Here is a 26,179-nt window from a genome sequence, read left to right as displayed (position 1 = left end):
TAAAGCTCTAGTGATCAATGCTTACAAGGCCTTAACACAGCCTAACTTCACATCGGGCTTGGTTTTTTGTGTAATAAGACACGTTAAATGTACAACATTCTAACGAAATACTGCTTTGTCTATGTTAAAATAGTATAAAGTAAAGAAAGCTCAACCAGAACGTGAGAAGGTCCTATCGTGAACTGTGATGTACAATGTGGGTATATTTGTTTCTCAATTAACGCAGTGCCCTTACAACAAATATAAAACCACATATTTTATTCGAGATAAAATTTGCTCACTTTTTTTTCGCCTGACTCGTATAATACAGGGGTGATCACAATATCCCCGGGGTAGATGTATAAATGACAAGGACTTCAGTCTTCGTCTGAAATTTACAAGGACTTACTTCTGAAATTTATGGTTTATGGTAGCATACCTAGAATAATGACAACAGTACTGACAATTTTACACATGATGCAAGAAATCGCCCCTTAGTCCTTACATCAGTTGGCTGTGATGTAAAAGCAGAAGACACTACTTAACTTTCCGGACCATCTGATTTTCGTACCCTAACCCAATATTGAAACTTACTGAATTTCGAGTCTTTTGCAACTACCAATATAGATTTTTGATATTTTCTTTCTTTCTCGACCTTTTTGGACAATTTACATGGTCAACACTTCAGGCCCTTTGCATCACTGAAGAGACCTAGAAGGGCGAACCAACTGTAAGAGGCAGTTTAATTTGGCTCTACATTACCTAGTCTCAATTTGTTTTGAAAGGTGTTAATATCTTGTGCCTTTTGTTCAATTCTTTGAGTGTATGATGTCTGCTTCCTCCAAAAAAGTGTGAACAGCTCTAGAAAATATCTTAATGAGATAGCCATGTCTGAATTGACTGCCAGATGAAGGTGGCATAAAGGCAGGACTTGGTATTTATCCCTCTGAAGGATGCTACTGAAGATTTATAGCATTCCTAGAAACATTTCAGTGCGAATTAACTTTAACTAAATGTTTCTTTTTATATTACACTACAGCTGGAGTAGTTACGTTTATGTTAAATAATCCCCCTCCCATTGTTTTATGGTGATTCGACTAGAAATGAGAATGCATCTGCTATGTTTTGTAGTCATTTTCTTCTGCTAGTCTTTCTGTTCATATCCTATTCTTAATCTCATCATCATGATAAAAATATGAATATTTACAGGATGAAATTTGATGGTCGATCCCATCCTCAGTACTACTGGGGTTACGATCAAATAGCATATGATCGTAACCCCTGGAGTATTGAGGATGAGGAGTTCTATGAAGAATCTGGATCCACTAATATTTACCCAGTATTCATGACTACAAGGGCAAGTTAGCAGAAATGCAAAACAAAAAGTAAATCTTAATAAAACATAACATTTGTATAAATTTTATACAGTGTACATATTAGGTATTTAAGAACTGTCTTCTTAATGCTGTACTGCATTCGGTGATTTAATTGGAATGCTAAACAGTTACAAGAATAAGAAAGGTGATGACAGTTCAATAGGTCACCTGAAATATTGTATAAGGTGACCAAAAAGACATAACCTTTAAGAAATGGACAATAATGATTTGTAGATGTATCAGAAAATAAAGACAAACAAGCATATTTAGTAATTTTTTTTATTTATTCACATTTCATATGAGCTACATAAACATCATAAAAACATAAGAATATAATAAGTCTTTATTCCTAATATCAGTAAATGATCCTCCAATATCGGAATCAGAAAATGAAGTGAAGTTGAGTGAATTATAAATAAATGATGTAAGATAAATATGATCTATTTCACCCATTATCCACATGATTTCCATCCAAAACAATTATACCCCATATATTCGCTTTTTTTCATTAACCCATCAAACATAGCTATACTGCTGTCCAGTAAAATTTTGCCCAATTATTTCGGTCTGTTATGTTTTTTGAACATAATGGTGTTGTAAAAATTAATAGATTAAATAAAACAAGGGTTATCTCATAACATCGCTACTTTAATTCAGTTGTCTCCCTTCCAATAGGACATCATAAGATGTAACAGAGTATTCTCCCTTCAATAGAACTCTTCCTCATCCCCCTCTTTACTAGGTTCTGAGGTAGTCTGTTGGTTCTGAATCTGGTCCTGGTTCTTATACATGTCTGCCACCTAAAACACAAACACATCAACTGTGACATACATCTAACTTGAAAACATGGAACCAAGTTTTTTTACTCCTAAGATTAAATTAAAGTTCAAAATTGAAACCTTTACGTTTAATCATTTTCTTCATAAGTGATAAACTTCATCTTCTTTCAAATTCAATTATTCTGAATCTACAGCATTACATTTTACTTCAATAAGTTGGTTAAACGAATATATTTTTGGATACATGCCAAATTGGATGGTTCTGTCATAAAGCAATGCAAGGTATTTGAGGAATTGAAATTCAGTTAACCAATAGAACTATTAAAGGAATGATATTATATATAAATATTAAGACTATCACATTATATATAAATATTTCGACTATCACATTATATATAAATATTTCGACTATCACATTATATATAAATATTAAGACTATCATGTTCATAAATATTAAGACTATCATGTTATATATAAATATTAAGACTATCACGTTATATATAAATATTAAGACTATCACATTATATATAAATATTAAGACTATCACATCAACAGACCTGGGTGGCTGATGTAGCATCTTCTGGTTTCTTGTCATCTCGGATTCTCAGGAATCGTGGGAACCGCAGAGATATGCCTTTCTCTGGATCAACCTGCAAAAACATCAGCATTTGAAAGTTAGGTTTACCATTGTTAAGTATCCCAGTAATAAATTGTGAATTATCTTGTTATAACAAGGTATTCAGCCATATCCTTCTAATATGATCAGTAAAAGATGACATATATAGTACATACAGGCTACTATAGTTTTACAAAGGTAAAATACAAGTGCAATCAATGATTGTGAAAGCTCACCGGCGGCAGCAATCACACTATGCATTCATTTTTTATGGAAGTATATACATGTCACTTGGAAATTGTACATCACATTATATCGCTCCTAGACCTCTAATGGATGTATAAACCAAATTAGAACGGTGTGGACTTACAAGCTTTCCAAAAACTTACCCCAAAATCTTTAAGTGAGTTTTGGTGCCAACAAAATGAAGTCCACAAAATGGTAAAATGCGAAAAAATCACAATTGTTTTTCTGCATGATTTTGCCATAACATCACCCCTGGACCTCTAATGAATGTATAAACCAAATTAGAAGGGTGTGAGGGGTATACTTTTGGACTTACAAGCTTTCCAAAAACTTTCCCCAAAAACTTTTAAGTGAATTTTGGTGCTAAAAAAGTGAAGTCCACAAAATAGTAAAATATCACAATTTTTTTCTGCAAGATTTTGCTATAACATCACTCCTAGACCTCTAATGAATGTGTAAAGCAAATAAGAAGGGTGTTAGGTGTATACTTTTGGACTTAAAGCTTTCCAAAAACTTACCTAAAAAACTTTAAACTGGATTTTTGTGCTAAAAAAGTTACGTCCACAAAATGATAAACATGGCCGCCGAAAAATATAAGGAAAAAATAAATGATAAATTACATATCTTCCTCCCGAAAAATGCACAATAGAAATAACTGCCTGTCATTGATTTATTTATCTATGCATCACTTCTGAGTACAACGATGAAATAGTACCAATAATATGCGTGATGCCGATAAACACTGACCGCGGCCTTCACCTTTTATACAAAATCAGCATGTGTACGGTCGACCAATTTTCCTGAACTGTTATATTGTTTAATTGTAGCACAATATAAACAGATTTTAAGAGAAATAATGTGAGTACAATATATACATTTATATTCTGATAATGTATGTATCATTTTCATAGAATTTGCTGTACGACTCCGTGTGTAAAAGGCGTGTCTGTATGGCAAAGATAATTTTACTCATTGATTTTGCTTTGATCTGTAACCGTGCACAATATTGTTTATTAGATAAATGAATAATTGTTATCATGTACAATTAATTTCTTTGCTATTATTTATTGTTTATTTTCGACCATGATATCAAGCACATGTTTGGCATACAGCCGATGATACTCGAGTATTTTGTCTCCGTATACAAACGGACACGGATAAGTCAAACTATCGGATAAGTAAAATATTTTGCTTGGTCTCGTGGACTTATCCGAGTTTTACTGTACATACTTTTGGTCAAATAATGAAAAGCTATATTAGATTTCTCTTAAAGCTACTGTTTTTTGTTCACAGTTTACTTACGATTCCAGACGCTGCCCTGTGAGTAGGGCGATATGGAGAGGTCAGCACATTTAACCTCCCATACCTGGACAGGCTCAAACCAGTGATCAGGTTCATGGGAGCTATCCCAACAGTAGTACTGTTTTGGCTTGTCTATTACATTCTCCTTGAAGAATGTGGCATGTTGCTCCAGATCATCATCTTTGAATCCTGTTCCAATCTGTGAAATATTATATCAATATGCAATATGATTAAGACATAAAAAGACAAAGTTCCAAAGTTCTTTGAAGTATTGTTGTGATATCTACACAAGTATTTTACAACATTTTAGACAGATCACAGTAAAAACTTTAAAAGATGCATGCACACAAAATATTTTCTACATATATGTATTTCAAGATAATTTGAGAAATATAACTCACACATTCATACAAAATCCCATTCTCTTAAAACTCTTCATAATATGTTTGCGACAATATTAACCCTTACTTCTCCAAGCTTCGTATGATAATGTTTTCAAAGTAATTGAACAGATATGAAAAGGTGTTGATACAAGAGGCCCATGAGCCTTAACGATCAACTGAATTTGGAAACATTTCTGTCAATTTGACCCTTTTTGATCCTGCCCATCAGCCCCTGGGGATCAGTTGGGCCAACTGCATACCAACAAACTGTCTTCAAAAACTGCTAATTCTAACCAAGTTAGAATCAATTCCAAAAGAAAATCAACAAACGATAGTTCAAAATGTGATATCCTTATATAAATCCCAGGTCATGAAATTCACAAAAAAAGTACTTTAAGACACTTCCACCTACATGATTCTACCTTATTTGGGTTTGAGAAGAAAACATGTGCATACCATCAAACTGTCATCCCATGGTGATAATGTTAAACCAAGGCAAAATGAATTCCAATACAAATTAAACAAATCAAAGTCACAACTGTGATTTCCCTATATAAACTTAAGTTAACTCCCTCCCCAGGAGGGGCCGCGGTGGCCGAGTGGTTAAGGTGTACCGACACTTTATCACTAGCCCTCAACCACTGAGTTTCGAGTTCGAAACCTATGTGGGGCAGTTGCCAGGTACTGACCGTAGGCCTTTCCATCTATGAAAAGTATTTGATTCTTGAGGAGAAGATTTTTGAATGTCAATTTGCCCCATTTTGCCCCGCCCCTGTCCCCTGGGGGGTCAGGGACCATATAATTCACAATTTTGGTTAACCTTCAGCCATAGAAAGTTTCTGCAAAATTTCATTAACAATAGTCCAGGAGTTTCCTGAGAAGAAGTTGAAAATGTAAATTGTTTATGGACGTACGACGCACGACAGGTGATTAGAATAGGTAATTTGAGAGTTTGTCCGAGGTGATCTAAAATACACTATTAGTTACCTTGCATATAGATTGAAACTCTTCACTGTCTGGTTCATAACAGGCCAACAAGAACCCTCCATACTTTCCTGTTCGCTTACCAGACCCTAAGTAACCTCCAATGACTACAAGGTCCAGAGTGTCCCCAACACCTTCCAAGTAGTCTTTCTTTAGCTGTAAATATACATAAATGTGATAAGTGATGATCCTAGAATTCAAGTGGGAGTTACTATTGATAACTTATAGGTATTTATTATCAATTATGACTTCATAGGCCAGAGGTACCAAAGGAATCGAAGGGAGGTTACCATCCATAACTTAAAGGTGTGTATTATCAAAGACGACCTGACATAAGGGAGGTAACTACCCATCGCTGTCTAATATGATAAAGGGAGATAACCACTCAACACTTAACAAATAAAACAAAGAAATCAATATGTACAATATTTGAAAGATTTTGTATTCAAATATCAACATTTAAAAGTATTCACATTAAAAGATGAACATTTACAAGTATTTGTATTATAAGATCAACATAGTGTTTCCATTCTGAAACATGATTAATCATGTATCTAAATCTTTCCTAGAAGTAAAGGCCTTGAATGAAATGCTATGACTAGGACAGAGGACAGACATATTTGTAAATACAACCTTACCTTCAACCAATTGTGGGATCTCTTTGCTATTTCATATGTAGCATCTACATCTAAGGTCTTCACCATAAGTCCTTCACAGTTTCCTAAAATAAACAAACATTTCAAAAAAAGTTTCAAAAAATCATGTTGTGTCAAATCCATTTCTTAAAAACTTTTGTTTCCAGAATAATCAATTGATGAATTGTCTGCTAGCCCGGATTTTGTCGATATGTTCTTTTGAATATATTTCAGCTGTAACAAACGGTCATACATTCAATTAACCGGAGGTGTTAAGTCCCTGTCACTATACCTTTAACAGATTCATCCAGGAAGACAGCTATTTCCTCTGTATCTGAAGAAATCATAGACTTAGCGAACACAAACTCCCCCTCCACTTCTGTGAATGACTTGTGCAAGCAGTTCTCGCCGTCGCTTGAAGGGCTGCTTCACAAGTGATTCACCATTGAGGTAAAGCAGGTCAAAAGCATACACACACACTTGTATCTTTATTTCTGAAGCATCTGCATCCTGGAATGTAAGAACAAGAATATTTTGAGCAGCATATAGAAAAAAAATCAACAATGGCTCGGTTTTGCTACCATAATATATACAATACTTCATATAACTGATCTTTTGTTTTTTGAAAACAAGAACTTGAACTATTATTCCCATTAAAGAAAAGCCACAACATGGTTATAGTTGTACTATTAAATATATTGTAATTGTTTCTCGTGACATTTTTGTTCTTTCTTAAAGCCTCTCTTTGTATTCATAACATAAATTATGACAAAATCACAAAAGTATGTGGATAGAAAATATACCTTAATGATGATATAATATGAAAATCAATACTGTAAGAGTAGTTCTTTATTATTGCAATTAAAACCGGGAAACTAACCACTGATTATAGGGAATCTCTTATGCAGTGCTCCACTCTCTATATGTAAATGAGCCGCAGAAAATTTGTCATGCAGGCATGGACAAACCGGTTTTGAATAATGGTGGACTGGCATTCAAAGCCAAGCATTACAAGCCCAAAGTCAATCAGACATACTGATTGCTGATGTGAAGGCAACGAGAAGGATTGGGTAAAATCAAATCATCAACAACTCACAGAGTCACTGCAGGTCTGTTAGACAAAAACTAAAGGTATGAAAAGCCACCATGAATTGGTAGTGAATCTTTTCGGCATTTGATAAACAAACACATCACAGGGTTAGTTCACACTATCTTTGTTTATTACATACTTCACATATGAATTGTTGAAGTGACTGAGCAGATTTGATGGAAATTAGATGAAGATGAACCTAAAAAGATTATAAAGGTTTAACAGGAAAAAGTTTTATGTTTATAAACAAAAACATTTAGAGGCTTTAATGTCTAGACATCATATTATTGAGTCATCATGATCCTATTTTTTTTTTTTTTTTTTTTTAAATTTCATTCATAGCTAAAAAACAGCTATTGGATCTATCTAACCACCCTTTGTGGGTAGTAAAATAGATCTAGATTAACTTCTGATATCGTTACCTACCTTTCGTTTCCTGTGACTGAGAACCTGGAAAGGCTGTATCTGTTTCTTCTCAGCGTCCCAGGCCACTGCCTCCGAGTCTATAACACAGGACTTCACGGACTCCTTCATCACGTTGGGGATCCTGGCTATGATGTCTGGGTATTTACTTGTGTTATTCTCAGAGTTTCTACTGTAGATATTCACTGTACCATTCTCTAGTATATGTATCTGAAATATTGATTATTACAAGAAAATTTTAATGATTGAACTGGTGTACACTAAAATCATCTTATTATATACAAGATTTTCCCCGAAGGCTGCGATGATATGCCAATGTATCCTTATTTACAGATTCCAAGATTGACCAAGAACTCATTAACCTACAAACATCATGAATCCTGGACATGATGAAATTTGGGGAAATAAAACGACTGCTGAACCTTTTGTTATAGGAATAACACAATTTTTCAAGTTAGTTGGTAAATACTGACGAGATGATGAGACGTTTGGACCAGAAACAAGATAATGTTGATGGGCAGTTGTAATGGACAGAGTTGGAACACCTCACCTGTGCACGTTCTCCGTCGTATTTATATTCACAGGTAAATTCTGCATTCTCAAATCTCTTTAACACCTCACTGACACCTTTGGTTGGATGTGCCAACATTGGTTTCAGAGGAACACCTAAAAAGTGAGAAATGGAAATGATGATTAACACGTATACTGAAAACAGCATCATTATAAAACTAAATCAAAAGATTAATATTTGACCTAATAACACTTTTAAAGCATAAATATTTTTTTCTGATTAAGAAAGTGAGTTTCCTTGATTAAATATGTCAATACATTTTTTTTTTTTACAAATGAAGACTGTTTTAGAGGCAAAGAAAAGAAAGAAACAACTTTTTTTCTCTCTCCAATCCTGATTTTATTATAAAGCACATTATATCTTGGGATGTTTTGAGGTGTCGGTAAGAACCCTACACTTTAGTCAATTATGATGGTATCTTAGACCTTACCTGGTGTGAGTTTGCAGTGTTTTGGTAGATCCTCTATCCCATCCTTCAGTAATGTAGATATGATAGAGCCATAGTTAGGGCACTCACTACAATCAACAATGGACCTTCAACATGTACTGCAATTCTAAACCAGTATAATCTAATGTTGATCTACATTCAGTGGAGAAGACATTTACCATTTATAGCCATTCAAAACATTGAACACATATCCTTTAAATGCTACTGAATAAAATGATTTTTTTTGTATATAATCAGTATAAACACTTATGCTACTGCATAAAATGATTTTTTTTGTATATAATCAGTATAAACACTTATCAGTATACAGATTTTATAATTAGTAATATCCCAACGCCCCACCTTACTTCTGGTAAAAATACTTACCAGTATACAGATTTTATAAGAAGTAATATCCCAAAGCCAGAACTTACTACTGGTATAAATACTTACCAGTATACAGATTTTATAGTAAGGGCAGATTCTTCCATCTTCTTTTTTAAATTCTCCGCTGAAAGACCTTTACCGCCATCAAGTATTTCTGGAGGGAAATCTGTTGATCAGAAACAATATCTATTTAGGGCTTTTCCAGAGTTATTTGTGTGGCACTTGTATTAAAATTTTATAAGTGATGGGGTAAATTCACATTTTTATATATTTCCTAATGCTTTATGTGTTTTGAAATTTTACGGGTGATGGGGTTTCTGAAAAAGTGCCTCACACAAGGATAATTTTGGAACAGCCCTTTATTTGATATAGATACATTTTCAGCTTTTGTCATCTTTAATATGTATAAAAGATTTTGAATTCAGTACTTGAATTTTATATCAGCAAAGGGATTATCCTTCCTGATTACAGATGAAGATGACCGCAATCAAGCAAGGCACAAGAGGGACCAGTTAGAAAGACCTGTTGTAAGTTAAGTACGACATTTTCCAAGGCCATAAGCCTGGATTCCAGGCCTTTTTTTCTCTTTTCAAGTGTGTCTTTTTTATTTCAGATCTATATTTTTTACCTATTGAATCCTTTTTTCAAGGACTTTTCAAGTGTGTCTTTTATTTCTACATTTTTTCCTTATACTTTTTACCTACTGAATCCATTTTTCAAGGACTTTTCAAGTATATCTTTTATTTCAATTATTTTCTCTTATATTCCCTCCTATTTCTACATCAGTGATTGTATTTTCCACATTTGTCATTAACCTTATGTATTCAGACATGGTCTAATATAGTAATGGTCAGTCGCGGCAGTTGTTATAGTTTGGCCGATTGGTTTACCTTGACCAGGTGGTGTGAGAAAAACAGCATTGCCTAGAGCTGTGAGAACACTTTGTTCAGCCAGACCAATCCTGAGCTTGCCTCCTAGAGACCGGATGAGGTAACGTGCCTCTGACTGTCGACACGCCACAAACAAACCTTTGATGATGTCTATCTTCTTGGACATCACCTAAACAAAAATTGACATTTGGACATTTTTTCACAATCTGCATTTCATATATTTTTGAAGTTAACTATTATATGTCTCGCCTGTCCCACTTTTTAAGTATAGTGTTTTAGCACACTCCAAAATTCACTAAAATTTCAGCACTTTCCTGAAATAAAAACAACCAAACAAACTTCTACTTGCATTGGTAGTATGGAAGCACACTACATACACATACATATCAAATTTTGAAAATCTCTAATTCTCAATATTCACCTATTAAATATGTCTTTTTTACCCCGAAAAACACTTTTGGAAAAGTGACAAGAAAAAAATTGATTTCTTATTGAATCACTCCTTTTCCTGAGGACTACCATCCATGTCCCCGAGGACTATATATCATCCATTTTCCTGTAGACTATCACCCATTTTCCTGAGGACTATCACCCATTTTCCTGAAGACTATCACCCATTTTCCTGTAGACTATCACCCATTTTCCTGTAGACTATCACCCATTTTCCTGTAGACTATCACCCATTTTCCTGTAGACTATCACCCATTTTCCTGTGGTCAATCACCCATTTTCCTGAGGACTATCACCCATTTTCCTGAAGACTATCACCCATTTTCCTGAGGACTATCACCCATTTTTCTGAGGACTATCATCCATTTTTCTGAGGACTATCATCCATTTTCCTGAGGACTACCAGCCATGTAAAAACCATTTTTCTGAGGACTATCATCCATTTTCCTGAGGACTACCAGCCATGTAAAAACCATTTTCCTGAGGACTATCAATCATTTTCCTGTAGACTTTCACCCATTTTCCTGTAGACTATCATCCATTTTCCTGTAGACTATCATCCATTTTCCTGAGGACTATCACCCATTTTCCTGAGGACTACCGGCCATGTCCCTGAGGACTATCATCCATTATCCTGAGGACTATATATCATCCATTTTCCTGAGGACTATATATCATCCATTTTCCTGAGGACTATATATCATCCATTTTCCTGAGGACTATCACCCATTTTCCTGTAGACTATCACCCATGTCCCTGAGGACTATCATCCATTTACCTGAGGACTATCACCCATTTTCTTGATGACTACCAGATTGAGATACAAAATGCAATACACTTTGAATTTACAGACCCAAGATTTAACTAAAGAGACCCTCGTTTAATACTGATAAATGGTATATTTACCCGTACTCGTGCCTCTGCATCATAACATACATGCAACAATTAATCTCATATTCAGGTAGTTTTTAAGGCCATTAACCAGCTAGATTAAAAGGTTTCCAAGGTCAAAAGCAAATTTTAATTATTGTTTTTAAGACCACAAAACAAAATTCAAAAGACTTTTCAAGACTGTACCTATTCTGTCACAGTTGGCTGTACTGATTTATGGTAGTACTTACATTGTTGCCAGACATGACTGCTATTTCCTTCAGTTTAGTAAACACAGCCCGAATGGTTAGCTTGGGAGGAGCAAACATGGTCCTCTGGTTACTCCGACTAGACTGTAACACAAAACTCACATACACAATACATGATCATCAGAAAAAGATATTATCAAATGTTTATGCAATATGAGTATTTTAACTAATTTTATAAGAAGGCATCATAAACAAAGCCCCTGAATTACACAAGATAGTTTAAAGTTTTTACTAAAGACATACTTAAATTTGGAAATAAAAGCTTCTTAACATTAAAGACCAGTTATCTTCTTTATTGTGGGCTATATGTAGTCAACATTTTGCGACCCCTTGGTGGCCGTCATCATGTCATAACATACCTATGAACTACGACCCCTTGGTGGCCGTCATCAGGTCATAACATACCTATGAACTACGACCCCTTGGTGGCCGCCATCAGGTCATAACATACCTATGAACTACGACTGTAATGATACACTTATGCCATGATGCGGTACCTATTGCGATATCCATCAACAATACATCTCAATCGATATAAATTGTCAACAACTCCGGTAAAACTTCACAGGTAGGTCAATAAACATCCCCCCTCCTAATAAATGAGTAGCCATATTTGATGCATTGTCGGACTTGTAGCTTACATCGGCAAAACATATCCGGCACGTTTCCACGATACCTGAAGTGTTGCCAAACAGGAGAGCGATAAGGTGTATGAAGGTTTTTAAGTTTCATCTCCGCCATGTTTCATATGTCTATCACTATGTACTTATTTACAACAGTAGCTGCTATTGGACATCACTTAATACGAAAGCTAATCAAAATTTACGTTAGTGCAATGTTATCTCCCGCCAAAATCGAGTTGATACTAAAAACCGGACCGAACCAAACCAAAACAGCAAAAAACGAATCAAACTGAACTGAAACAATTAATCACAGTTTTCTTTGCACCACAGTGTATCGTTACAGCACTACTATGAATATCCCTTTCAATATGAATTTAAAAAGATGGAGCATATGTTGGAGAGGGAAAATAAAACTGTACCCGAAGCTGTTTTGTCTCAAAGAGTCATCAGTAATTCATAGAGATGAAATTGTTGAAATCCTGGCAATATCCTAACCAATGTCAGCTATGGAAGTGGAGATACATTGACCCAAAATGTAATTTATTTCCTCTTTATTTGTTTCAGGACATTTGGATGATTAATGTAGTTGGCAGAGCGAGGATGTTTAAAATATATTTATACTAACTGTGACCTCAATTTTGACCCCAGGTGGTTGAAACACAAACTTGTACAAGACCCAATGGTTGCGAGTAAGTGTGTGAAGTTACAAGACAATCGGGTTAGTAATGAAGTCGGTAGAGTGAGATAATTATTTGGTCATGCACACATGTACACACCCTATATCCCCGCTTTGACTCACCTTGAGGGAATTACAACCTTAATTCTATATAAATAGTTATAGTAACCTTGACCTTGAAACATCAGTATTAACATAACCTACCTCTGCCACAATGCCAAGGTCACCCTTCTCCTGAGCATCGGCCTTTATTTTGTCCATACTTCTCCCTAGGTATAAAAGAATAAAAAATAATCAGTTTATCATATCAAGCCAAATGAAACTCGATGCAAAATTGTTTTTATATTTGAACAATATATTTTAAGTCGAGATTGGGTTGTATGTATTTTCACATATTATCATATGTGAAGTTTTTTCCTTATATACAGAGTGGTAGGTCTCACATAATTTATGTCATATTACAAATAAATATTGTAAACAGGGGCTCATGATCATAAACATACACTCTTCCTGAAGATGATTAAGTTAACCTTTGATCCTTTGACCATGACAGATATGTCACCAAAATATGTTTAGGTAAGTTCAGTTATAATCATACTACAGTGTAAATATCAACATCTCGATCTGTTGATAGGTTAGAGGTGACTTGTACACAATAATTTTTAAATGAATACACACATGCACATATGGAATGCTATTAAAGTAATTGCTACATTACTGCATTAGGGGGTACAATTGGTGTTAACGTACATATTTTAGCGGTAATCTTTTTTAGCACTTTTCACACTGAAAACATTCCACTAAATTTTGATTGCACTAATTGTATTTTATTTTCCAAAGCAAGCGTTGTGAATGAGCCAATTCATCATAAAGCCATTCTATTTAAATCAAGTTATGTGCAAAAAAAAAATGCATTCAATCTAAATTAAGTAAAGTGCAGACAATTTTAGTGTGCCGAAATGAATAATTTACAGTATGCTGTAGAACAGCTTCCTATGAAACATGTCACCAGTCTCACGCCAATCATACTGACCTGTGGTCTGAGCAATGGCCTTCATGAGGACAGTCTCGCCAATGCCTAGCTCCATGCCCTCGTAGGCAGGGGCCAGTTTATTTAGGCAGAGATACACACAAAATAGAAGGTCATCAGGACTAAGGGCTATCACAGAGCGGAAAAAGTTACACAGGATATCAATGATCTTCAACCTAAAAACAAAAACATGTTAGGACTAAGGGCTATCACAGAGCTAAAAATACACAGGATATCTATACAATCTTCAGCCTAAAACAGAAACACATGACTGGGCTAAGGGTTATTACAGAGCTAAAAGAAACAAGAGGTCAATGGGGCCTGTATCACTCACCTGGTTGGATTTGACCAAATGTCAAAATAGTGTTCATGTTCAATTCGTTTTATTTGTCAACCTCAAACAATGCTTTATATAAGCCTTAAAGTATGGGGATCCCAGCTGCTTTAAAGAAAGAATGAAGTCCAGACTCTCTAAGTTTACAACATGCATTCATAACTCTATGACTAGTAGCGATTTAAAGGAATTACCTTTATTTCCCCTATGGGGCCAAAGTCATCATTAAATGCAAAATCTGTTTCACTTTCCCCAAGGATGTTTCTGACTAAATTGGGTTCAAATCCATTCATAACTTTCATAATTTCCCCTATTGGGCCCCACTCCTTTGGCCCCTCGGGGGTCAGGTTCACCATTTATGCAAAATCTGTTCCCCTTCCCCAAGGATGTTTCCGACTAAATTGGGTTCAAATCCATTCATAACGAAGACTAGTAGCGATTTTAAGTCTTTACCTCTATTTTCCCTATTTGGCCCCGCCCCTTTGGCCCCTCAGTGGTCAGAGTCACCATTTATGCAATCTGTTCCCCTTCCCCCAAGGATGTTCCTGACTAAATTGGGTTCAAATCCATTCATAACTTTATGACTAGTAGCGATTTAAAGGAACTGCCTCAATTTCCCCTATTGGGCCATGCCCCTCCTGCCCCTTAGGGGTCAGAGTCACCATTTATGCAAAATCTGATCCCCTTCTGCCAAAGATGTTTCTGGCCAAATTTGGTCAAAATCCAATAAGAACTTTTTGACTAGTAGCGATTTGAAGCAAATGTTGACAGACGGCGGACGGACGCTGCGCCATGACATAAGCTCGGTGATTGTGCAGAAAACTGATTTTCGATATATATAAATGATGAACTTGACCTTTGAACCTCAAGAATTAACAAGCAAAACCAAGAAAGTACTTTCAATCAGTTATGCATCATTGATTATCAGTCTGATCATCCCATAGAAACTGTTATGTCTTAATTGAAAACCATTGCTGTTCACAATAAATGACCTTGACCTCTGAGCATGAAAAGTAATTCCAAGCAAACTCTCTTGAACCCCTATGAAACTTGAGGTTGATTGTGTTTAGGCATCATGTATATGGTAAGACTAGGAGAGGATGAATGTGTATGGTAAGACTAGGAGAGGATGAATGTGTATGGTAAGACTAGGAGAGGATGAATGTGTATGGTAAGACTAGGAGAGGATGAATGTGTTTAGGCATCATGTATATGGTAAGACTAGGAGAGGATGAATGTGTTTAGGCATCATGTATATGGTAAGACTAGGAGAGGATGAATGTGCTCATTGACCATTGATTTCTTTAGTTCACTTTGGTTAAATATAAAGTGCTTTATTTAAATACAAAAGCTTTCTTCAATAAATTGAAAAATGGCAACATGAGCACAAAAGCCATTAAACACCATTCAATCTGGCATGTGTACATTGGTGTGGAACACTCAGTAAGGTTTAAGAATACTGAAGTAAGCTAGAAAGGATTGTCCAACTCTCACTGATTTATCTCGTATAAATCTGTCAGAGATTTGTCATCTATAAATAAATGTCTGAGTCTAAATGCCAGACATCCTTGTAGCGTGCCCCCACACTTCCATTACCAGCTTAAGTATTAAGCCAGAACATAGACAGTGACACATCTTCTGTAGCAGTAATTGTTAATGAGTTGTTTATCACAAAATATCTTCCTGCTTTCTCAATTGCACCTTCAACTTTGCTTGATCCAGAATCACCATGACCAGTATCATTTTGCCTGGTTTTATAACTGAATCTTAAACTGGCTGTTTCACATAGCTAAAATGATCCCCCTCCCCAATTTCCCAAAATGTTGAAAGAATTATAAGGCTATCTTCCACTTTTTTTTTAAAATAAGTCATTACTATATTTCCCCAATTTAATCAGACAATGGGTGTGGTACATTTGAGAATTCCAGGTAGAAACATGAGATAAAGGGGATGTTGGTATCCACTACCTTGTGACCTTCATTGGATTCTATGTAAGTTTGATCTGTCTATACATCAATGGTCTTAAGTTTCTATTTCACTGACATGATCTAACGACAAAACAGGACTAAGCTTCTATTGTTCTGATAAGATCTTATAACTTAAACACGACTGATAGGGACAAAATAAACTCACAAATGAAACTCGCAAAATCTGAGATGGTTCCATATTTGATCAATCTCAAAATTGTACATGATAAATTACGGGTTGAGAATCAACCTATATACAAGAGGCCCTGGGGCCTGAACGGTCACCTGTTCGTGAGTTTTGATATATTTTGGTAGAATTGATTCCACAGCATACTAAAGGCTCAATATCAGGTCTCTGGGCCTCTTATTACCTAATGAGAAGTCGTTTAAAGACATCAGCATATTTGACCCATGTGACCTTGAAAGTAGGTCAATGTCATTATCTTGAACATTCTTGATGGCACTTCACCCCAGCATGGTCCACAGGCACAATAACATGGGTGCTCTTGCTTAATGAAGAGAAGTTGTTTAAAGATTAAATATTTGACCCCGGTGACCAAGGTCATTCATTTGAACAATCTTGATAGCCCTTCACATTGAAGCATGCTACAGGCCCAATATCAAGTCTCAAGACCTCTTGGTTTTTGAGAAGACGTAATTTAAACATTTTAGCATATTTGACCCCTGTGACCTTGAATGAAGGTCAAGTTTATTCATTTGAACACTCTTGATAACCCTTCATTCCAGCATGCTACAGGCACAATATCAGGGCTCTGGAACTCTTGCTTAATGAGGAGTTGAAAATGTAAATTGTTTACGAATGAAAGACGACTGACAAAAGGCAATTAGAATAGGTCACTTGAGATTTTGTCTCAGGTGACCAAATAAAGTTGAGAAATATCCTTGGCTTCTGAAGAAATACTTCATTGAAAACAAGGAATTGTTTACAGATGGATGATGGACAATGGAAGGGTGATTTAAACAGCATTTGATTGTAATGATGATTTGCTAAAAACATTGTACTGAGAAATCTGAATATGGGTAATAGTCGCAGAACATTGAAATGATAGTTCAGTATGAACAACCCCTATTAAAGAGAAATACACCGAAAGGCTTTACATACAATAGAAAGTATTAATTTATAGATTCAACAATTATTTTGATGACTTTAGTAAATGTACAGTAGGATTTTATATACGTATACCTTGCAGATATCTCCTCAATAGCTTCAAAGGTCTTGGCCAGAGCAAGATAAGGTACTCTGAAAGTGGATACACATACATTGTATAATGGACTGCCGGCCCTTCAAGACAATTATTGTGCATCTTTTGTTTACACACAGAACGTGCAGAGACGCAACTTTCAAGGTATAAATATAAATATATTTATATAGAACTCATAAATACATACCATACTTAAGTTATTATTAAAACATCATTTTTGTTTGAACTGTGGTAAGAACAGGTGTATCTAAAGTGATTATTGTTACTGTTTTATAACCACACAAAGAACATCTGCCTTCAACTTCTCTATAATTGTATTTCTGAGATGTTGCTCGAGTGTATTTATATCAGATCGTGAATGCCAGATGTACTTTTAAAATAGCAATAATATGATCCTAATAGACAATAAAGACATAAATAAACAAATGAATTTGAAAAAGGAACTTATGCTAGAGCTATAATTGGTTTTGTAAGCTATTTGTTTCAATATGAATGGGTTTCTTTAAGCATGTTTTGATGTTTCCACTATCTGTTTCATACCTAACAGTCTAGCTGTATTATATACCATTGTATATTTTATATATTTCAATTAATACTTTTTCACAGGTTCTCTGAGATATATCTTAAGTTTAGTCCGACTAATTGGGTTTTCTCCAACTATTTCTATTTCCTCCCAATATAAAATCCTTCACCCACAAACAAGTCTGGAACAGCAAGAGTGATCTATAATGCTGATGAAACTTTTTCACAATTGTGATAAAATAGATAAAATTTTATTCTGAATCATGATTAAGATGTCACATAATATAATTAATTATCATTAAGCTGATTCTTTATTCACATTTACATTACTTATCAATATTATATACTGTCCGATTTTCCTCAATTCTCATTGGCTAAAACATGGTCACATGGAGATCAAAAATATCAGACATTGACAAGACATTCCTATTTTCAGAAACACCGAGTCAACATTGTGTTTATGGTGTAATAATCATTGCGATGTCACAGTGCCCAATGTAAATTTCATGTTGTCAAGATATATATAACGCAATTCCATCTTCTTGTAAATAGTTTCATAACCAATATACAAATTAAGGACTTTTGATTCAGTTATTATGGTGTTATATTGACCTGGTATAACTCCTTATTGACCTCACCGAAGGTCCATAATTGATAATCATTTTTATTCTTTTAAAAACATTTCAAGTACAAGGTACTAATGATTTAAAAGTCTAATATTTTCAGAAATATCATAGGATTTGTGTGAATATCATAATCAACAGCTACACTAGTTATAACTAGTTATATCTTGTATATGCTTGTTATCTGAAAGCAATATAATAGATATTTGCTTTTACCAAACCTGTCACACCTCTAACCTTAAAGATAAACAAATTAAATGACTAAGTTCCGACCTATCCTTAAATCATCATACTAAATAAAATGCTTACTTTTCTTTATGTTTCCAACAAGCATCGTCTATCGGGTGGTAACGAGATTTACTCGGAGCGTACGTAGCATTGTCCTCCTTCTTACTGGCAAATGGGTTTATTTTACTGAAGTGGAAAAACAGAAAATATAATGCAAACCATCAAAATCAAATGAAATAATGCAGCAAAGTTTTTTCTGAATACACAAGTTATTTCCCAGGGACTTTATAATGCAAAAGAGGTAATTATTCTACTCCACAGAAGCTCATCTAAGGGACTGTCCTGGTGTGCTGTTGTGATGGGGTCCCTGGGTAAGACATTTTACCCTAGTAGAAAGCATGCGGCAGGTATCCTGTATGTTGTTCAGTGAGCTAGCCACCATCTACTACAAGGATACAGCCTCGGTTGTTCATGGGGTGATAAACACAGCAAACAAACAATTATATTTCAGCCTGATTAAATCTAGCACCTCTGTTTATAAGTCTGATAATCTCTTGAATTAACTATCAAACAGAGAAATTCTCCCTTAAGCCATATGCATGCTGCAGGCAGCAGAAGCATTGTGATAGGATATCAAACAATACTAAACCAAACCAATAAGCATTCAAAATTTTCCAAGGTAACATTGCTGCCTCTGAGAGGATGCGTCATTTTGTCAATATTTCCTTATTGCTAGACAAAGGTTTTTGTGTAAATGGTGTAAGGTTTTGTGTAAATGGTGTACGGTTTTGTGTAAGTGGTGTAGGGTTTTTTGTAAATGGTGTAGGGTTTTGTGTAAGCAGTGTAGGGTTTTGTGTAAGCGGTGTAGGGTTTTGTGTAAGCGGTGTAGGGTTTTGTGTAAGCGGTGTAGGGTTTTGTGTAAGTGGGTTAGGGTTTTGTGTAAGTGTGTTAGGGTTTTGTGTAAGTGGTGTAGGTTTTTTTTGTAAGTGGTATAGGGTTTTGTGTAAGTGGTGTAGGGTTTTTCTGGAAGTGGGTTAGGGTTTTTCTGGAAGTGGGTTAGGGTTTTTCTGGAAGTGAGTTAGGGTTTTGTGTAAGTGGTGTAGGGTTTTTCTGGAAGTGAGTTAGGGTTTTGTGTAAGCGGTGTAGGGTTTTGTGTAAGTGGTGTAGGGTTTATCTGGAAGTGAGTTAGGGTTTTGTGTAAGTGGTGTAGGGTTTTGTGTAAGCAGTGTAGGGTTTTGTGTAAGTGAGTTAGGGTTTTGTGTAAGTGGTGTAGGGTTTTGTGTAAGCAGTGTAGGGTTTTGTGTAAGTGAGTAAGGGTTTTGTGTAAGTGGTGTAGGGTTTTGTGTAAGCAGTGTAGGGTTTTGTGTAAGTGGTGTAGGGTTTTGTGTAAGTGGTGTAGGGTTTTGTTTAAGTGGTGTAGGGTTTTGTGTAAGCGGTGTAGGGTTTTGTGTAAGTGGTGTAGGGTTTTGTGTAAGCGGTGTAGGGTTTTGTGTAAGTGGTGTAGGGTTTTTCTGGAAGTGGTGTAGGGTTTTGTGTAATTTGTTTGGGGTTTTGTGTAAGGGGTGTAGGGTTTTGTGTAAATGGTGTAGGGTTTTGTGTAATTTGTTTGGGGTTTTGTGTAAGTGGTGTAGGGTTTTGTGTAATTTGTTTGGGGTTTTGTGTAAGTGGGTTAGGGTTTTGTGTAAGTGTGTTAGGGTTTTGTGTAAGCGGTGTAGGGTTTTGTGTAAGTGGGTTAGGGTTTTGTGTAAGTGTGTTAGGGTTTTGTGTAAGTGGTGTAGGTTTTTTTTGTAAGTGGTATAGGGTTTTGTGTAAGTGGTGTAGGGTTTTTCTGGAAGTGGGTTAGGGTTTTTCTGGAAGTGGGTTAGGGTTTTTCTGGAAGTGAGTTAGGGTTTTGTGTAAGTGGTGTAGGGTTTTTCTGGAAGTGAGTTAGGGTTTTGTGTAAGCGGTGTAGGGTTTGTGTAAGCGGTGTAGGGTTTTGTGTAAGTGGTGTAGGGTTTATCTGGAAGTGAGTTAGGGTTTTGTGTAAGTGGTGTAGGGTTTTGTGTAAGCAGTGTAGGGTTTTGTGTAAGTGAGTTAGGGTTTTGTGTAAGTGGTGTAGGGTTTTGTGTAAGCAGTGTAGGGTTTTGTGTAAGTGAGTTAGGGTTTTGTGTAAGTGGTGTAGGGTTTTGTGTAAATGGTGTAGGGTTTTGTGTAATTTGTTTGGGGTTTTGTGTAAGTGGTGTAGGGTTTTGTGTAATTTGTTTGGGGTTTTGTGTAAGTGGGTTAGGGTTTTGTGTAAGTGTGTTAGGGTTTTGTGTAAGCGGTGTAGGGTTTTGTGTAAGTGGGTTAGGGTTTTGTGTAAGTGTGTTAGGGTTTTGTGTAAGTGGTGTAGGTTTTTTTTGTAAGTGGTATAGGGTTTTGTGTAAGTGGTGTAGGGTTTTTCTGGAAGTGGGTTAGGGTTTTTCTGGAAGTGGGTTAGGGTTTTTCTGGAAGTGAGTTAGGGTTTTGTGTAAGTGGTGTAGGGTTTTTCTGGAAGTGAGTTAGGGTTTTGTGTAAGCGGTGTAGGGTTTTGTGTAAGCGGTGTAGGGTTTTGTGTAAGTGGTGTAGGGTTTATCTGGAAGTGAGTTAGGGTTTTGTGTAAGTGGTGTAGGGTTTTGTGTAAGCAGTGTAGGGTTTTGTGTAAGTGAGTTAGGGTTTTGTGTAAGTGGTGTAGGGTTTTGTGTAAGCAGTGTAGGGTTTTGTGTAAGTGAGTTAGGGTTTTGTGTAAGTGGTGTAGGGTTTTGTGTAAGCAGTGTAGGGTTTTGTGTAAGTGGTGTAGGGTTTTGTGTAAGTGGTGTAGGGTTTTGTTTAAGTGGTGTAGGGTTTTGTGTAAGCGGTGTAGGGTTTTGTGTAAGTGGTGTAGGGTTTTGTGTAAGCGGTGTAGGGTTTTGTGTAAGTGGTGTAGGGTTTTTCTGGAAGTGGTGTAGGGTTTTGTGTAATTTGTTTGGGGTTTTGTGTAAGGGGTGTAGGGTTTTGTGTAAATGGTGTAGGGTTTTGTGTAATTTGTTTGGGGTTTTGTGTAAGTGGTGTAGGGTTTTGTGTAATTTGTTTGGGGTTTTGTGTAAGTGTTATAGGGTTTTGTATGTTCTTCTAATGGCTGGGTATTTTATTATCAAGTAATTTTAAAAAACAAGTTTGTCCACTGAATCTTGATAAGAATGACAAAGAACTTCCATTATTTCAATGTCAATGCTGAATTTCCATTACTTTGACGTCAAACATCTACATATCAAGTTAAACCTGTAGAGCCATATCCCTCCAAGTATATCACTATGCATGCCTATAACATCACTCACAAGTATTGATTGGAACAGAATTTCACTCAGATCAACCGATGTCAAATTTCATATTAATTCAAAATCATGTCCACATATGAATCATTTCTGGAAAATAATCGCTGTGATTTCAGTGTGAAGCAGATCTGCTTACATGACTGGTTTCATGTATCAGATTCCAAGTACAAGAAGTTTACAGAAGCATTCTATAAAAAATCGAGATAACTCAAAACTTGGCCTCAAGGATAAGCAGTAAATCTAATCAAACCAAAACTGAACATGTTCCTGAAAGACTTTGCTGCTATAATTGATTTGTGTTATTAATTTAAGCAAAAGATCATGTTGAAATGCTGTAAACAAAATGAATCACATCTCATGACTGTTTTTATGTTATTACAAAAAATTATGTACATTGCATACCCAAATGTGAAAAGAACTGGTCATATTTATTTTTAAATGTCAAGAGTCGAGGACAGCCTCAAAGTTCCTGCTCATTAATACAACTCTGGGTAGAGAATCCTGGTGGTGGCCTTGTGTATTGGTGTTGAACACTTGTCTTTTCTACCAGAGCTATTTTGGTTCCCATTACACGTATTAACGAGTATTAATGAGAGTCTGTTCCTGGTTTTTGGGTAACTACCGAATAAATTCTGTAGTAATTTATAACTTTTAATGATGAATCACCTCAAATTGACAGCACTTCCTGGGAATTATAGTCATATTGATAAACATTCAATTAAATTCCATGGTAAGATGTAGTTTATCACAAATGCTCATATTGCAAACATCATTTGAGAGAGTTTAGTAATAATAGTAGATAGATAGTTTTCTATGCATTATTTATCAACATAGCCGTAATACTTATTCCACTCAACAAGATTTCAATGACCAGAAACTCAACTCATAAAAAACATCAGAGAATATGAATTACTAAAACCCACTCTGAACAAAATTTCTGTCCATCAGTCACCAAACCCTGTACACTCCTGCAATCTTACACAACCAATATATCACATATTGACAAACAAAATCTCTGTTGAAGAGGAAATAAAGAATGTGTGTCTGTCTATCAAACCTTTCGACAAAGTTTTATACATTGACTCAACATCCCTCATCACTGTTACGGAGGCTTATAAGGACAAGGAACAATAAAAGGAACGAGAAGAATACAAGAAACTGGGAAAAAGATTGAAGAAGGAGAAAACAGAACCGAAATTTTAAAGATGGAAGTGAAAGCAGTGATTTTTGGGATTCAGTTCTGGACTCAAAATTTTCTCTGGGACTCACTAAAATTTTGAGTACCTGCTCAATTTCTTTAGTTTTTTTACTTCAAAATTTTGAAAATGGTGCTTTGGTCTTGCATGAGAAATTCCTACAAAAAATACTTGATACATAGAAGGCAATAACAGATATGGAATCGAAGCAACAAGACATAGTATGGGTATTTTAATCAATACATCCTGTAATGACCTGGTAAAAGCCACCGAACTTCACACTCAGAATCATACCCCCATAACAAAGGTCAATAAACAATAGCCAGGCAATGAAACTCCTGTCCCACATCTGTCACTTCATAGATTACAACCTACTGCAAAATTCTTCTGGGAGGAAACTGTAGTATAATGCCAGACAATATTAGCTAGTCAGCCTAAAATGAAGGCATATTCGTATATATTTATTGCTACAACAGGCCAGAATAATTAAAGATGCCCTGAAGGGTATAGATAACATATCAATTGTTTAATGGTGAAGCAAAAAATAATTGAGAGTAAATTCCTTGTAAAGAATTGGAATTCACACATTGACATTTGACCCTTGTGACCTTGAGTGGAGGTGAAGGTAACTAAATTGAAATGATCAGCCCTTGTCCATGGGATATAGTTGCTATAAAACACAAGCCTACAGTTGGTGTTGCATGCCATCAATTAAATTTTCTAAGCAACACAGACCTTGATAGCATAAAAATTGTACCTGCTGCCCCCATTGCATGATAGTAAGAGGCGACTAAATTTGGGATCTTAACTTTTCTCTTCTTTCTGAACAACTTTCTTCTTCCTAATGTCTCCCTTGACAATGCTTCACTTTTGGCCTTTAGTTGAGCGTTCGCCGCTTTGAGGAAGGCTTTGGGTTCTGTCCTCTAGCCGAGACATACCAAAGTCTTTAAAAATGGTAGTTGCTACTCCTGCTTAGCGCTCAGCATATTTGGAGTGGAACGACTGGTTCGCCCGTTGTCAGTATAATATGACCAGGTGGGGTGTGCTGCTGGGTGTCTTCGGCAGTATGCTTCAGTGAGGTAGCACTATAAATCGGCAAAAGTTTCGGCCTATCACAAGGAGACTTAACACCAACATACCGCAGCCTCCCAAAACACACATACGCACTCACGACACGCATGCATGTCGCACGCACGGGAGGCCGTCCTTAAATGACCTTAGCTGTTAATAGAACGTTAAACAAAATAAACCAAACCAAACCTTGATAGCAATGAACAGATGTCTCATTTTAACAATCACTTTAAGCAATAAACACCTGTCTCATTTGAACAATTTTCTGTAAATTTGTGCAATGAAAATAAGGGGATGAACATCTTATTTCAGTGACAGTGACCTTTAGTGTTGGGAGTTTTTGACTTGGTATGCAAGCACCAGAAGTTTGACCTTTTGACCCCTAACTCAATGTCGCACTATAAATCTTCTAATAATATTAAACTGCATTAATTTTCAATACAATTGGTCATTCCTATCACAAGTTATCATCTGGAAGTCAAAATATGACAATAAAAGTCTTTTTAGCAGCAGTGACCTTTGTAGTGGACATTTCGACCCTTAATTCAAACCCACTCTGTATTACCTTATAAGCTAACATTGTATGGAGTTTCAACCAAATCCAGCTATCCTTTCTAAGTTATCATCTGGAAACCAAAATCTGACAAAAAATATCTATTTTTAGCAAAAGTGACCTTCGTAGCTGACCTTTTGACCCCAACTCAATTCCACTATTTATTACCTCTGGCTCATAACCTAACATTGTATGGAGTTTCAATCAAATCCACCAATCCTCTCTTAAGTTATATGAAAACAAAAATTTGATGAAAATTATCTATTTTTAGCATGTGATTTTCGTAGTTGACCTTTTTGACCCCCAAACTCATCACACTCTGTATTACCTTCTAACCTAACATTTAACATTTTAAGTGTCATTCAAATCCATCAAACACTATAGTCCCGTCTGGTATCACCAGCAGGGGACTAAAATCTAAAAAATGTTCCCCTGCTAATAGTACGCTTTTTAAAAAATGTTTTCCCAAGGTGTTTATTTTACCATTTTAAATCTGAGCATACATGGTAGGTTATCTGCTTTTTCACCAGCACAATTTGTCAATGGTTACAAAATCAAATGTCTTATGGAAGAAATATTTCATTAAAACATAGTTGTAAATGCATCTGTTAATATTTCATTTAAAATGTTTTTTTATATCTTTAGGCAATGTTTAAATTGTATGCTGATAATATAACGAGAAGCTTAAAAGCACTTAGTTTGTTCCGAAATTTTTTTTTTTTTCATTACATGTCTTTTAATGTAATATATTTAATCAAAACAGATCAACAGAAACTGAAATATCCTGTCATTAATTCTAATGGTTTATAGTTTGTGATGAAGTGTTAAGTTAGAGTAGGCCGGATACAGGAATTACATTTATATTGGAGACATTTCAGATGCTGCTGAAATGTCTGCCATGTTGGATAAGATTGCAGCTATAGATACCGGGGAGGGTATTCTATAGAGTGATCATGGTGTAACAATTCTATTAGCTGTTCACTCCATATCAACACATAGTTAGATATCAATGTTTGTAAGTAATAACTACATCAACAATCAACCGCATCAGACCTGTCACCTTCAATACACCAGACAGCTGTAACTGTTAATATACACAGTACAATGGAAGCTGGAAAAGCGAGGGACTTCCATCCCAATTCTAT

General features: G+C 35.6%; 1 protein-coding gene across 1 annotated transcript in view; it reads right to left on the bottom strand.

The window, feature by feature from the left end:
• Nucleotides 1-1,620: 1,620 nt before the first annotated feature.
• LOC117333691 (DNA ligase 1-like) overlaps nucleotides 1,621-26,179 on the bottom strand; it is a 51,329-nt gene continuing 26,770 nt past the window's right edge. Inside the window, 18 exon segments of the mRNA XM_033893113.1 lie at nucleotides 1,621-2,155; nucleotides 2,692-2,784; nucleotides 4,299-4,325; nucleotides 4,327-4,497; nucleotides 5,669-5,821; nucleotides 6,304-6,386; nucleotides 6,593-6,698; nucleotides 6,700-6,810; nucleotides 7,817-8,023; nucleotides 8,364-8,479; nucleotides 8,815-8,900; nucleotides 9,265-9,364; nucleotides 10,089-10,257; nucleotides 11,660-11,761; nucleotides 13,181-13,245; nucleotides 14,010-14,182; nucleotides 17,512-17,568; nucleotides 18,985-19,089. Coding sequence (XP_033749004.1) covers nucleotides 2,063-2,155; nucleotides 2,692-2,784; nucleotides 4,299-4,325; nucleotides 4,327-4,497; nucleotides 5,669-5,821; nucleotides 6,304-6,386; nucleotides 6,593-6,698; nucleotides 6,700-6,810; nucleotides 7,817-8,023; nucleotides 8,364-8,479; nucleotides 8,815-8,900; nucleotides 9,265-9,364; nucleotides 10,089-10,257; nucleotides 11,660-11,761; nucleotides 13,181-13,245; nucleotides 14,010-14,182; nucleotides 17,512-17,568; nucleotides 18,985-19,089 — 2,017 coding nt within the window. The 3' untranslated portion in view covers nucleotides 1,621-2,062.

The sequence above is a fragment of the Pecten maximus genome, chromosome 1 (assembly GCF_902652985.1).
Source record: "Pecten maximus chromosome 1, xPecMax1.1, whole genome shotgun sequence".
Lineage (NCBI taxonomy): Eukaryota > Metazoa > Mollusca > Bivalvia > Pectinida > Pectinidae > Pecten > Pecten maximus.
The sequence above is the reverse complement of the archived record's forward strand: the minus strand, read 5'-3'. Positions and strand labels throughout refer to the sequence as shown.